The sequence below is a fragment of the Podarcis liolepis genome (genome assembly GCF_965112155.1).
Source record: "Podarcis liolepis genome assembly, chromosome: 3".
Lineage (NCBI taxonomy): Eukaryota > Metazoa > Chordata > Lepidosauria > Squamata > Lacertidae > Podarcis > Podarcis liolepis.
Genome location: NC_139557.1, coordinates 66,319,525 through 66,335,422, shown reverse-complemented (window position 1 = coordinate 66,335,422; position 15,898 = coordinate 66,319,525). Strand labels below are relative to the sequence as shown.

At 38.2% G+C, this 15,898-nt stretch overlaps 1 protein-coding gene across 5 annotated transcripts in view; it reads right to left on the bottom strand.

Moving 5' to 3' along the window:
• STXBP5 (syntaxin binding protein 5) overlaps positions 1-15,898 on the bottom strand; it is a 122,738-nt gene that overhangs the window by 44,091 nt on the left and 62,749 nt on the right. For all 5 annotated transcript variants that reach the window (XM_083496259.1, XM_083496261.1, XM_083496260.1 and 2 more), the window contains exons 8-16: positions 12,810-12,933; positions 11,313-11,391; positions 9,371-9,525; positions 7,180-7,252; positions 6,008-6,155; positions 5,857-5,924; positions 3,781-3,821; positions 2,560-2,780; positions 1,007-1,185 (exon numbers count right to left, since the gene is read on the bottom strand). In XM_083496259.1, coding sequence (XP_083352385.1) covers positions 1,007-1,185; positions 2,560-2,780; positions 3,781-3,821; positions 5,857-5,924; positions 6,008-6,155; positions 7,180-7,252; positions 9,371-9,525; positions 11,313-11,391; positions 12,810-12,933 — 1,088 coding nt within the window. The remainder of the gene's footprint in view (positions 1-1,006; positions 1,186-2,559; positions 2,781-3,780; positions 3,822-5,856; positions 5,925-6,007; positions 6,156-7,179; positions 7,253-9,370; positions 9,526-11,312; positions 11,392-12,809; positions 12,934-15,898) is intronic.

Here is a 15,898-nt window from a genome sequence, read left to right as displayed (position 1 = left end):
CGGATGTTGAGAAGGATCACATGCAAGCACTGGAGAGCACATTTGCCCACCCCCCAACCTGGTCCCGGTGTAAATTGCTTAATCAGTCACATTTTAACATATTTTCCAATCCTGGCATGTAAATGATGTTTTGCACACAACAGAGCTTGCTTAGTTAAGATGAAATGGCAAACTATAATTTGCTGAAGTGATTGCAAAATTAAGCATTATATCATAAGGACTCACAATACTTACTATACATTTATTTATTTTTCTTTAATTTAAAGCATTTATAAAGCATTTATAAAAACAGAAATTCAGTAATAACAGAGACCAATCTTATGAGTCAGGGACTTCCAGGACAAAATGGTATGTCTTTACAAAGTGTCTAAAGCAACTAATAGATGATGCTTCACATATGGCAGAGGAAAGAGCATTTCACAGTGCAATTAGTTCTGCTCTCTGCCAAGTCTCAATAAAGTAGAATTTGGTGGCTTGTCATGACTGGTGAGCTAGACTTGAGAGTTGGTAACTTACCTAAGTTAATCTATTGAGTCCGTGGCTCAACTGAAATTTGAACCAGGAATCTGCAGGCTCATAACTTAATCTCTATCTCAAATATGAAGGAATAGGAAACAGTACAGGAAAGGACACAGGAAAGGATATTCTAAGTTAAATGTGTAGTTGGGGGCATTTGGCATCCGGTTCTCTCTGGAGGACTGAGAACGGGCATGCTGTTTTTTAAGAAAAGCTGCACTTGCTATATGTCAAACTTTGGCAAATACAGCTATTGAAACACATAAGTAGTTTCACAGGGTAAGCAATATATAATTACTTTGTACATTGATACAAGCTCAATACATGTGTCTTCTATTAGCGCACCTTTGTAAAGCATACACTAGGAGGAGGTATGAGTAACCATATCCCAAAGCAGCACATGTCAAAAGCCAAAAGTTTTTTCTACAATAAGATTAAGCAGTCTATGAAGGTGAGATACAGTATTTAGAAATACTAGCCTTACACTTACTTTAAACATGGAACATTATCCCGAAGCCCATCAGATGAGCTGCTGCTAGTGGATGGATGAGACTGGGGAGCAATGGACTGAGGGTTGGAACCTGTGCCTGGCGTAGGCAGTGGTGGCACTTGCTCAGAATCTGGAGACTCTATGTAATTTATTTCATACAATAGCCGTACTTCAAGCATCTGCAAATGACAATGGAGAAGACATGACACAGTCCGAGAGTTCTTTGCAGTGAAAATTTTGCAGTTGCCAATTCACTACTTTGGTCTCAACAACCTCCACAAAGTTAAATACAAAACGTCTTATTAAAGACAAGTGGATGGCCTCAACCACAGTATCAAGCTGCAATGTATCAATCAAATACAATAAGGTACCAAGAGTACTATGAGGTTTGTTTGACACTATTCTGAGAGATGCTGGGAGCTGCAGGTAAATAACATTTAGAATGGCACCGATTTGCCATTCCTATTTTAGAGAAACACTTGCAGCTGATTCTGTGGGCTCTGACCACCTCCTCAGAACTGAGCAGAAACACAGGATCAAGAAATACTTCAGAGTGGTGCACCTTCTCATTTAAAGGCAATGTAACCCATCTAGGAGAGGAAATAGCAGCATCTTTATAGACCTAGATTGTCCTGTCATCATGGTCCTGTCATCATTCCTATCAGGAATAAGCTTCAATTTGTTAGTGCTCGTTAGTGTATATTGAGAAGAACTGCTGAACATTCTCCCTCCATAGCTGAAGAGCACTGTGGACATCCATCTCAATTGATCCAGAAAATTTGATCAAATACCATGATACTATATCAGGCATAGGCAAACTCGGCCCTCCAGATGTTTTGGGACTACAACTCCCATCATCCCTAGAAAACAGGACCAGTGGTCAGGGATGATGGGAATTGTAGTCTCAAAACATCTGGAGGGCCGAGTTTGCCTATGCCTGTACTATATTGGCAATACAGATAATGAACAAGTTATACCCTCCCTGTTCAAATCTAGATGAAGACAACCAAAGCATTACGGTGTTCTCAAACCCTCCCAAATATTTACTGATATGGGTCAACAGTCTGCCTCATCCATCAAATTTTTGATTTGATTATGAACAACTTATGAAACCCTCCAACCACTGTCTATGATTTAATGGGTGAAAAAACTGAACAAACCTGTATAAAAATATTAGCTGCACTCTCTTCATAAGGCCAGGTATAAAGTACATGTGACCAAGGAGCTACTATGAGATTTTACCTTTAAGCAAGCATCTAATGCAAGATTAAATTGTTCAATCTAATTTCAATTTATCATTTTCAAAATAAAATAACTTTCAGCTAAATTTTAATTGTATTTGTAATGAGTAAGCCTAATGTTTTCAGCAAATCCTATTCCCAAGAATGTGCTAAAATACATATTGTCAGTATACAGAAAGTGACATAACCACTGAGCATGGAATAAACTAGTCAAAAAAATGTTCAAGTTAGTATTACTAGTTTATATATTGGCTAAATATAGGGATTAACAAATATATAAATGCATGTCCAATATAGGTAACTGTCAATTACCGGAATCACATCTGTTGTAATTTCTTGTTTGCTGAATCTGTAAACAATGACATGTGCAGAAACTCCTGCAATGCACAGCATCCTGCTTTCTGCACACCACGAGATGATCTGAATGGCATATGGGTCTTCATCTACTATGTCTGTGCTAGGTCTGTCATCCTTATTTTTTGATTTTTCAAAGACTTTAGCTGTTTTTAGTTTGTACAGCACTTGCAATGTGACTAGGAATAAAATAAAAAATAAAGATAGTTAAATGTACAAACCAACGTAATTCTATAAACAAAAATATTGTTCAAATAAGGCCATTCTGAAACAATGGTAATACAGTGCTCACATTTCCATTCACGCTGATTGAAAGTTCCTCTGCGGGTGATGTGTGCATGTTTGCTAGTGAGATAGATATCAATTTGCATTCCGAACACATGTGGTTCCAAAATATAACACTTTTCAGGATGCTGAGGAACTTCAGTGGGAAGACAAGGGCCAGGAGGGGGCTAATAATTTATATGCAAATCATTGCATGCAGCCCTTTGGATCCTGGGCATTGTGTATTATGGCCAGAATCCAAAGGGCACGGAAGCAGAAAGGCTTGGCAGCCTTCCCTTATGCAGAGAAGGATTGTGCCCTCAATTATGAAATGGCATTAAGACAAAATATATAATCAAAAATAGTGTTACAGCATCTTCTATGCTCCAGGATTTCAATTTGTGTTTCAAGGATGTGATATGGGTTGCTTATGAGATATCAATTAACTATCATGTATGATTTGAAACCTCATCTCCTCCATCACCTTCCTCACTTCCTGTCTTTCATATAAAACTTTTGGCTCAGAGGTTAATTACACTCAAGTCCTATTTAAGCTGAGCAGACAATTTAGTCACAGAGGCAGGGCAGAGGGATTGTGGTGTTAAGGGCACACTAGCAGAGCCCATACGGTTCTCCTGCTGGTGTGCCTTTACAGCCTGAACCTCACAGCCACCCTGCCTCATCCCCTACAGCAATCTGGCAAGAAGCAGTGCCACCTCTTATGGGAGAGGCAGTTCTGCAGATGCTGGCTGTTCCTGGTCACAACTAATTTAGGACCATTCATTCCAATGGGAATTAAGTACAGGAGATTTGAGCAAACAAGGCGAGTAAACCCCAAAAGATGTCATCTATAAGGCAACAGTTTCACAGCAGCACTTTTTAAACAATTCTTCCACAACTAAGCAAAACACTCACTTGCAGAGGCATCCCAAAACTTGATCGATCCATCTGCATGCCTATCAAAACAAGAATTTTTTAAAGCAAAATCTCTTTAGAAAAGGAATAGCAAGGCCGATGAGATTTCGTTAGTGATGTTAAATTGATGTAACAAACCCATATGCTCCTATTTTCTTCTTAGTATTAGCCTATCATAGGTGAGCTGCATGTTGAGGGAAGGCTTGCTGAAGGAAGTCCTAGGAAGATACAATGCATCTATGTGTACTCTGAATGAGGAGACATTTAATACTTCCAAGAAGATCCCATTGGTGCTGCCTAAGTCATACAGTATCAAGCATAATGGGCATGATACTCTATAATCATGTTGCTAAATGTAGAGTTTTACATTTCCCAATAGAAGTAAATAACAGACATTCACTTATATGGAAGAGGTAAAGAGTTGTACTTGAAGACACCACCAAGACTGGTGCTAAACTCAACCTCTTGTCATGGTGACTTTATAATCTGGGATGAATAATGGATTTTGCCCTCTCTTAACAGAGTGAGAGGGGGCGACAGATTGTAGGTTTTTTATTTTGCTCTATAGAACCAAATGATTTCCAGTGCAACTAAGGCTGTAATCCTAAGAACATTTACTAGTGAGTAGCTTCAATGAACTCAGCAGGACCTACTTTTCCATAAATGTGAATAGGACTGTGCTGCAAATCCATCCCACATGCATTGCAACACCAACAGCTGGTGTCATCTCATGAGGGCAAGTGCTAATTCTCCTCACTAAGAGAAGTATGACAGGATTTGGTTTTATGTAGACTTTTCTAATTTTAAAACAGTTTAGTTCCATTCATCTTTTAATATCAATGTGCATGGTTTAAAAATTCTGAAATTCACTTGTGTCTTAGATGTTGCTTTAGAACATGATAGCCCAAGTGTTGCCCTCCAGATGTTGTTGAACTACAACTCCCATCAGCCCCAGCTAACATGCAAGCTGTCACTCAACAACATTGGCTACCCATATTTTATATAATTAATTGTTTTTAAAAAATGTTCTTTGTCTGAGGACTATGGATCTAGACAGAGAGAGTACAGGAAATGTTGAAAACCATTCCCATAATCAAACAAGTAACAAATAATCAAAGCTAATTTTTGTTTTTCTTTGTTTTTCTGATATGTTGAAAAGAAAAACAAAAAGAAGTAGTGGTATCAACACCAACACTACTTAAAAGCCAGCATTATTGCCAACATATTATTCACAGTAACCACCCACAGAACCCACTGAGTGTCTGAAATGTTTCACATTCAATAGATAACAGAAAGCAACATATTTTTAAATTCACAGATATACATGCTGATTTTTCAGATTTTCTCTGCTCAAATTGGCTAGCACTTCATACGTCCAAGAAAACTTCATTAGATAAATTATACAACATTTAAAATAACTCAAACCACCAGCTAACCTTACTTAAATGTTTTAAATGCCTGATACAAACATGGCTACAAATGTGTAAGCTATTGCAAAGAAAGGTGGAGGCTGAGAGCCACTGGAGAAGTATCCCCACTGTTGCAGATATTGCTCTCAAGTAAGCAGGGAAACCTTTACTAGCTTGCTCATTTTAACTCTTCTGTTATACATTAGGATGACAAAAATCAGAAAAATAATATCCCTCTGCACCATAAGTACCGGTCCTCCACAATGCAATTTTAGCCTCAGATCAAGGATCATACAGTAATCTTTTCCGCTATTATAATTTTCAACACTAGCCCTAACTCTACATTTATATTTCTAATAAAAGCTGATGGTAAATGCCAGTGAAATGTCACACAGCAGGTGGTTTTGGGGGCTGTAAGTCCTTTTCTTTTCTTTTCTCCCAATACATTTCTCTCCTCCCCTAAAAAGGGGCAAGGCAAAGCAATGCCTTTCATCCACCTCAAATTAGTTCATAATGTTACTTTAAGCATGACAGACAATTATCTAAATTACCCTAAAATATGTGTAGGTTACAATATACCAGTTTATGAATAATGATGCATAAATGATGCCTATCCCCACATTTAGTTTGGCAGCCTTGGCCAATCTAATGTAGTCTTATTACTTACCCAGTAATAATGATCTCTGGATAACTCTGTGTGACCAAACCCCAGTTTCCACCATTGATAGGCCATTCCTATTTAAAACAAACAAGCTGATTAAATCCAAACACATGGAATACGGTTGCTTAGTAATAAAGATATTAACTCCCTTTGGTACCTTTTTACTATAACCTTGACGTTTCTGGCGAGCCCCAACTGAATAAAGTGCTGGAATAAGGTCCACAGGACAATCGGCAAAATATTCACAACAGGTAACTGGAGATTCATGTATACTCAAGGGATAGGGGTTCTCAAATATAGGATACCTTTAATGAAGGGATGAAAACATGAAAGCAGTTAGTTAGCTGATAAATAAAATTTGTAGGATGCAACACTTTCTCCCAAGGTGGTATTAAACAATGATAAAAATGTCAATGCAAAAAAAGAAAATATAGTAAATGAATACAAGCGAGTACAAAGTAAAGCAGCAAAGGGGGAAAGGAGCTCAAATATTTATAATCTATGTGAATCACTTTGGAATACTAGTATACTCGAAACACATTAGTAAAGATTTAATTGTAAACTGCTTGTGAAATATACTCTACAGAAAATTATCACTTCAACAGAATGCTGGTAAACTGCTAATCTCAAAAATCAAGAATTTTCAGAAATTATCTTGTAATATCCCAACCCTAATATGAACTCCTGCTGTCATTAAAAGATCTAACCTAATTTTATGTATAACTAAATATTATTTTTAAGATGAAAATTAGCAGCTATAACACAACACATAGCCATAGCTATGTTCTCCCTATCAGGTATATTGAGTCTTTGAATATCACACAGTGTGCCATACTGGCCAAGTTCACACATCTTGCTGAACGCTGGTTTATAGAATTACAAAAATGAAGAGGTACAAACTACAGTGAGCCTCGGTCTTGGGTACTTCCCAATCCTCTTCCTGCATGGCCAGGATTATGTGTTTGGAAGCTTCTGCCTTTAAGTGCAGCTTGCTATAACATCTGGACCCGAAAGTGTGCTTATCAAACTGTGGTGAAGCAAAAGCTGCTGGAATTGTCTTGGTCACACAGCAGGAGGAGATCATGTTATAGTTTAGCATGATAGACACATGTGGACACTGGATTACTGTAAAGAAGAATTCACCGTGAGTTATCTTCATTTCTTCATTCACCATTAGGAATACACACACACTCAGGGGCTATTTACAAGCAAATCACAATAGAAAACTTAGTGTTTTGTTAAATGCAACAACCTTGATTGGTAAACTCCATCCATGATACCTACGAGAAACACACCTTTATATAACCTCATTATATTCTGAATTCTTACCCATTTTGTGCAAGATCAATAAGTACTAAATCTTTTTCTAGAAGAACGACCACAGCATATGGCTCTTGGAAATCTAAGACAGAGACAACAATGAAACCAAAGAGGAAGCCTAATTAATAATTTAATAAAAGCAAACATTGATTCACTGCTGATTTAATATTTTGATGCTTAATGCAACATGGGAGGGAAACAGATTAATGCCATAAACATTATATATGTGTGTGTGTGTGTGTGTGTGTGTGTGTACCACTTTTCACCAAATCTTTGTAACTGTTTCCTAAACAGTAGTCCCAACGTAGTGTACAATACCACTGAGCAATTAAAAAATGACTAAATGGCCATAAAATATCTAAGGACATCAGCAGGAATCAACTCTGAAAAAATACAACAGGAGTGTCTTCATTTGCCTGCAGAACAACTTTGAAGAGAGTGGCAAATAGAAGGAGCTCCCCACTCCAGAGACCCACGGAATATGCAAGCAAAGAGGGACCTCCACTGCTGATGACTTTGGGGATCAGTCCTGCAAAGTCTCATTCATCTTATTTGGTGGATGATTTCTTCTCCAGTAAACAATAAGCCTGCCATCCAGAGCCATTGACAGCAATGAAACGCAGGAAGCATTGCTGTTGCCAATTCTGAGAAACATACATGATGCAGCTACAACAACAAATATGATTGGCTGTTTGGTATTGTGGCACCCTCATATTCACAATATGATCTGTGACTGGCTGAGAACCAGTTTGTTTAGAAGAAGAAGTTGCTGCGGGGGGGGGGGTACATGAACAAATAGAACAGTGGAAAAATTGGGGGGGTTACTTGAGAAGATTCTAGGCACCTCAAAAGCCCCCATATCACACTAAAAAGAGCCACTGGGCTTACCTATATAAAAAGTGTGCTGGAGTGAAAATATGCTCTCAGCTGGGATCTAAGCTCCTTCGAGCTCTTACAGGGTTTTACACAACTGTCCAAGCTGCCACCACCCACAATCAACACAAGAATAAAAATAGCAACAAGTAACACCAACAAGAACATACACTGCTCAGGGCTTCTCTGGATGTATGAAGCAGTGTAGAAGTAGAGTCAGTTAGACCAAATCAAGAAAAAACTAGGTAGCCCAGAGTAATGAAAAATATATTTTACAGTCCAACAGTTCTTTTTCCTGTCAGGTGGGACATGCCCGAGATGACAACAGATAGGGTGGGTAACCCTGGAAGCGTAGGCTGGAACACACACTGTCAAAAGAGTGCCTCAGCAACGGCAAACATGTTCAGCCTAAAGAACTATGCGCACAACAACAAACTGCCAAAGAACCTGGCTGAGGGAAATACACTCCAATAACCCAAAAGGGGCGAAGAGCACAAAATCAGTACAAATAATAGTCAGTGAAAAAGAATTTATTTTAAATAGGTGAAGTTGTGTGGGAAATTGGGGGTGGAGGGGGGCAAAGTACAGTATGAAACAGAGTGGGAAGTGGTAGAGCTGACAACAGAGGAAAAACAAGGCTAGCCGAGTGAACAAAACAGCAAACTCACAACCAATCAACTCACCGCCCTCCAGGACACAAACATTAAACTACCACAAAAAACAACCCTGAGGCAGACACACAAACAATTCCACACACACATGGAAGATGCTACATTTATTCTCTCCCTTTAATAACACAAGGAACAGCCACAAACAACCAAGACCAGTTGACAAGAACAGTCAAAAAAGGGAGCCTGAGCCAAGGGAGAAGGAGACTTCTCTGCATGAAGGGAGGCGTTTAAACTGGTGGGGGTTGGCATAACTTTAATTTAGCTGCAATCCAGCCTGGAAGCACTAGAGGGAGCTCACATACCACCTGAGAGCATCTTTAGTCAAAAGAAAAATGATCACACAAAAAAAATTAGGTTATGCATTAGACAGCACAGCCACCAGCCCATGGAAGACATTCCAGAATATGAGGTCTACTCTTTCTCATAAATGCTATCTTGCTGTCCAGATAGGATGGTACTAGAGACGTGTAAGTTCTCCTCCGATTACTCAAAAACTATCTACGATCTTTCAACATTTTTGAGGAACCTTTTGGAATGGCCCCACCCAACCCTGCCATGAAATCATATAAACAGTAAATAAAATTCTGAAATTGCTGCAGCAAAAAACTGCTATTAAGCAGTCAAACAAGTGGGAAGATTTTTTTTCCAGAACCTACCATTAGGGTATGGAGTTTCACAGAGGGTTAGAAAATCAACTATTGAATAATCCATTTCTAAAACAGCAGTGCTCTTTCCGTGCATAACTGTTAAACAGGGTCTTCTTCCTACAGTGTCATATGACAAGCCACCTGACAAGATGATGAAAGGTTCTCTGGAAAGAAAAAACGGAAAAAAAAGTTAAGATTATGAGAGACAGCATTAGGAGACTTATCATCTGAGGTCAAGAGAGTAACCAATAGCACTCTACACTGTATATGTGGCACAATATACCACTAACCTTTTGTGTTAGGTGTGCTTGGCTTAAGAGCTGTGCAAGAACACAAGTCTGCCCAACAGACCGAACAACTAGCTGAAAAAACCCATTCCCATTGTGTTGATCTGTGTAAATAGAGGCACTTGCTTGTCTTTTAAACCATATTTTAAGCAGTTGGACAAACTATTGTCAAGGATTCAGTACACCTCCCCACTTATTCAGAAAGATGCATATGCAAAATGCTGCCAAGAAATGCAACTAATCTTACTAAAACTTGTTTTTCCTTCCTTAGATGTGTCATACAAGTGTGAAACTCAAAATTCACTTTTAGGCAGGACCAGCCCATCCATCATGTGGACTGAGACAGCTGCCTCAGGCAGCAGAATCCAAGGGTCAGTGTCTCAATGAATGCACCACCTGCCTCTACAGGAAAAGCGACAGCAGCTTCTGGCAAGACCTCGCAAACCTTTTGTCAGATCTCACAGGAAGCCGCCACTTCTCATGTCTCTGGTGCTGCCATGGGTGCTGTAGCCCCTTGCCACCAGAGAAGAGAGAAGAAGCAGTGACAGCTTACAGGTTCTGACAAGATCTCCCTGGAAGCTGCTGAAACTGCCTCTCCTCACTTCTGCCATGGCAGGGAGGACGCCCCACCCGCCATCACCAGAGAAGCAACAAGTGGCTGCAGCAGTAGGCTCCAGCGAGATCTTGTGGACCTCTTGCAATAAAGACTCACTATTTTCTCTTTTAGATATGTACTACATACAAATGGAGACCCACAAAGTGATATATTTGTGATAAATCTGATCATAATCCTGAATCAGAACAGTAGTGTGGGAATAATTCATTTCCCCTGCACATGATGTATGGAAGTCTGACAGGTTAAAAATGCATGCCACACCCTAATTCCATTCCCTTTCCTTATTCTAGGATTCTTTAAACTTGCAAGGGCAATGCAGAGCCTGCACATGTGTGAAATAAGTGAGGATTACCAGTAAATAAAAATCACTTCCTCTGTGATTCAACCCATGACAGGGATCAAAGAGCCCTCAAAAACTCATCAAATCCTAAACTGAGAAGAAATTTTGGTTAATCATTTAGCCTCTCCCATTTCCAGATTACTGTAAAATGTAAGGCGTTTTATGTTAATTTTGCTCCCTGTTTTACTTTCCACTAGCCCCAGCTCAGTGTTAAAATTTCCCTTGAGGTTTTTCTGTGTATCTGGAACTAGTTTTCCCCTTGTATATGCACAATGACATTTTTCCTGCCCAAAGTAACATCCACTTTACTACAGCAGCAAATGATTTTAATACATATTCCACACCTACATATAACAAATCTGTAATTTAAATTGTTGCAAGAATTTAAGAGATTTCTCATTCAATTAATTTTAACAAATAAATATTTTTTGAATGAAGGTTGTATGAAGACAAAGTGCATGGGAGTTTGAGAAACCATTTACTTTCACAATCATCTTTGCTTCCAGTCTACTTTTATGCAGTAACAACAACAACAACGCTGAATAGAACTGAAGGTTTCATGAATAAACAAAGTGGTGGTGGGTTTGTCACATTTTAAAATCATGGAAGTACTTTAATAGCTGTTTAGATTATTTTGCTTTGCAAAGTCCTTATTTTTTCTCTACAAATATCCAAAACAAAGTTAAGTAACTGTTTCCTAATTCTTACCCAACTCTGGTAGTTTTGTATTCCACTTTAAGAATAGGTTTACAAGGCTCTGGCTTCTTTCCATCTTTTACCTGCTTTCCTAAAACAAAATATTTTCTTATTTACATTTAAAAATAATTTGATAAATCTCAGAAATCACACCAAAATCTTAAGAATAGTCCCATATATTTAAAAGGTTATATAAACACTACCAAGTGTACATCATACTATCCTTGCAGATTTAATGCAAATAACTCAATTGCTTCTCTTATAAACAGTAGATATTTGGCAGTAATAACCAACACCCCATGTGCTCTCTTACCTGGGAGAAAGTCTCAATCCACTGAAGTCAATGGGATTTACTCCCACATAAACATGCACAGGACTGAGTTGGAGAATTATGAAGAATAAAGAATTCTTTTCCCTTCATTGTATTGCTGTCAGAAAAACTACTTTATTTCAACATTTGGTCGTGATATATTTTAAAAGAAAGCAGGTTTGACCAGCAAATTGCCAGTTTCACAAAAAATCATCTCCACTATATAAACACAGTATAAACTGATTAGAACGTTTTAGAGTTACTAATTTACATAAATAGTGAGAACCTTTTCAGGGATAATAGGCTAATTACATGTTCTGCTAATTTCTAAGAAAGCTATACAAAACTGCAAAGCACTGCAAAGCAGGTAAAATCTAGACATTTTTACGTCAATGCACAAGTCTGATAAGGTGCCACTGGACATCTTTTTGGACATACAATAGTAAGATTATGACCACACGACACATCAAAATTCCTAAAGTTATGAAAGGTGTACTCAAAGGTGTACAACAGTGTAGCCTTGGATTTTCCCTGGCAATCTTATGATAAATGTACTACTGTGCCTGCACTTAGGGTGAAAGTAATCTTGGATTACAATAGTGTTGTGCTAGTTTGATATATGCTGACTCCTTCCACCCCCTCACACAATAGGTTAGTAGTTGGCATGCCCATAATAGCCAGGAAAGCTAACTTTTGAAGCAGCTCTGCAGGCATCAGTGTTTAGCTCCACGGCATGAAAACCTTCGCCTGCTGCCTTCTCCACATCCAGCATTTGTTGAAACCAACAGAGGAGACAATATTGTTGCCCCTTACTGAGCTAGTTCACAACCCTAATAAAATACGCAACCAGAAAAAGCTGCCTGGTCCTATTCTACCTTGGGCCACAAGAGGTGCACCTGAACTAGTTTTCTTTTGCAATACTGCCTTGATTAATAAACAACTCCACACTTAGCCTCCAAAGCAATGGACTGTCAAAGCCAAATCCTGACTACAGGAGACAATGCAGGTGATATAAGCAGCAGCAGAGTTGCAAATATATGGTACAGTTTAATACCTTCTTTCAGCACATGGTCCTCAAGAATAGAGTGGCATGAAGTAGCAGCCACCGGTAAGCAGTTTAGATGACTTAGCCTGCAAATCACTCTAAAGTATAATGTATACACAATGTGGACTAGAACACACTTCCATTTTGAACTTACCATGTGGAGTGATTGTCTGAAATGGCTTGGTAGGATTCCTTACATTCCATATAGTCAAGGTGCCGTCCGAATGGCTACAGATAAATTGCTTTCCTTCGTGGTGCCAAGCTACAGAATGGATTGCCTGATCAAAGGAGGGGAAATCAGAACTTATTCAAAGCAATAAGCAGAAATCTTAACAATTTCATTCAAATATTGCTTAAATACTCCACCATAGTTCATGTGATTAAATAATGTGATAAAATACTATTTTAATGCAAAACTGTAACACTGATTCTGAAGTAGATAGGTAGCCGTGTTGGTCTGCCATAGTCAAAATAAAAAAATTCCTTCCAGTAGCACCTTAAAGACCAACTAAGTTAGTTCTTGGTATGAGCTTTCGTGTGCATGCACACTTCTTCAGAAGAAGTGTGCATGCACACGAAAGCTCATACCAAGAACTAACTTAGTTGGTCTTTAAGGTGCTACTGGAAGGAACTGATTCTGAAGATAGTTTTCTTTAACAAATCATTTTGCGTGTGTTGCAAAAGCAGTTAAACTATTTAAACTCACTTTGTTTGGTTTAAAACTGCTATTGAAAACCTAATACAATGGTATAGTACAGTGGTGCAAATGAGAAAAATATATAGATATATATTTCCAATTGCTTTTGGTGTACTATAGTCTGTTAAACTGAAGAGAACACCTGTATCTTTTGACAAGGGTACAATTAAAATATTGCAACATTTGTACTGTCATGTTTGTCTGCAGTATTGGTGAAAGACACAATTTTCATAATGACTTTGTTTCAATGCTGTGCTTCCCTACAGCAATGTACTCTTTGATCTTTTTAGCTAGCATGCATTTTGTATCAAGATTCAATTGCCATAATCAACGCATGTGGAAGTGAGCTAGCCTACAAAATGTTTCCTATACAATTGATTTTGGAAGTCTGACTGGTCAACTGGAACTGCATCATGTGATAATCGGTCAACCTCCTATCTGATGAAAATCATAAAACTTTCACATCATGCTATATTAAAAATGCACCATTAGTCAAGAACCGAGATTTCTCCTGGTGTAAATCAGCATTCATCAACATCTCACCAACTATGCACAACTGAAAAGGTGACATTTGATTTTACAAGGCAATGACATCTTGATTTATAATAAAATGAGAATCAGATATGACATGTAATAAATGGGATCTGCACTCCATAAAGGCTTTGCTATAAGCAAAAAATGAATCCAGTTTTTAGACTTACTAAGACTACTACATTAAAACACATGTATAAAATGTATATCTTATTATTTTCTTCTTTGACTAGAACATCCTGCAGTGGTGTCCAAACTTTTTTCAAAGACGGCCAGAGTTGTTGAGGTTTTTTTTAGGATTGAAGGACTAGTGGAAGTAATAAGAGTTTTGTTGTATGCAGCAATCATCAGCTAACACATCAAAATACTTCAGAGTAATTCTTCAAAATAATTGCAATGTAACAACTAATACTATTGAAATTTTTGTAATTTGGGAGTGCTTGGACAATTCATAGCAATGCTAAATAACAATCAAGTACTATTACTAGAAAAGCAGCTCTAAAATTTAAACTTATTTAGAAATATAGCCATCCCTGCACTAGAGTAATAATCTGTGGCCCAGTCAGATGCCGTCCAATTTCAACTTCCATCAGCACCACGCAGAACAACCAATTGTCCATTATTAGGGATTATGGGAGTAGTAATCCAACAACATTTGGAGGGCCACAGACTAGTCACCCATGCTATATAATGATAAAGCTTCGGACACTATACCTTTGGTTTTCAGTTTTCCACTAGATTAGAACTTCTCACTGCTAAACTGGTCAAGAAATTCCAGAATTCCCTGAACATTCTTTGTAAAAAGTGCTATATGCTATATGCTATATTGACTATTGGATTAATTACACATAGACTTGAAATTTTTAACTATAAAAACTCAAGGCCATTTTACATACAATACATTTGAAAAGGCATTAAAATGTAAATTGAAATTAGTCCATCAGATCAAAACACAAGGTGAAAATCAGAATAACAATGAGTCCTGTGACTTGAATATTCCAGCCAAGTATACAGCAATAATCCTGCATTAAACTATTATGAAACAAAGCAAACCACAATGTACTACTTTTATTTTTTGAAGAAAAAATTCTTTCAAGTTAAGGAATTGCTCATTTCCTAAAATGCCTGTAGCGTAGCTTGTGAAACCAGATGCCTTTCTAGGTTTCTTTGATGTCATTTTTATTTCCCCACATTATATAGCTACTTCTAGCTATGGTAGAAAACGAAACAAATGTATCCTCTCTGTATTTTTTTACTTCTTCTATCAATACAGTGGTACCTCGGGTTACAGACGCTTCAGGTTACAGACTCCACTAACCCAGAAATAGTACCTCGGGTTAAGAACTTTGATTCAGGATGAGAACAGAAATCACGTAGCAGCGGTGTGGCAGGCCCCATTAGCTAAAATGGTACCTCGGGTTAAGAACAGTTTCAGGTTAAGAACGGGCCTCTAGAACGAATTAAGTTCTTAACCCAAGGTACCACTGTACAGATTCCCAAATTATTCTATCACTCTGCTGCAATATCAGAAAACTTTGATACAAGACTTCATAAACTGTGCATTCATAGCATCAGAAAGTCCACATGACCATGTTTTTATGTATCACAGCAAAAGTCAGGGTCAAGAAAGAGAAACAGAAGTGACTCAACAATAACACAGGAAAGTGATGGAAACATTTATTGTCTCTGTACTAAATGTCGGTCTCAAAGGAACAACAAAAATGAACAAAGGCAACTGCATGAGGAAAGGTGAAATTTTCTGCTGTAGAACTGTAAAGTAGATTTCCCTCTTCATTCTGGAAGGGGTCTAATTGCACACTAGTGATGTGAAAGTATATCATGACAGGAATCATCAGGCTAGGAAATGTTGTGTATTGATTGCAGGGGCAGGGAACCTCCAGCCTCTAATTAGGTCTGCCAGGCCTCCCCATTTGGCCTAAAGCCCAAGCCACACCCACTGGCCTATATCATGTCAGGTGTAGGGCAAGTAAAGACATGACTGGGCCAAAGGGGGT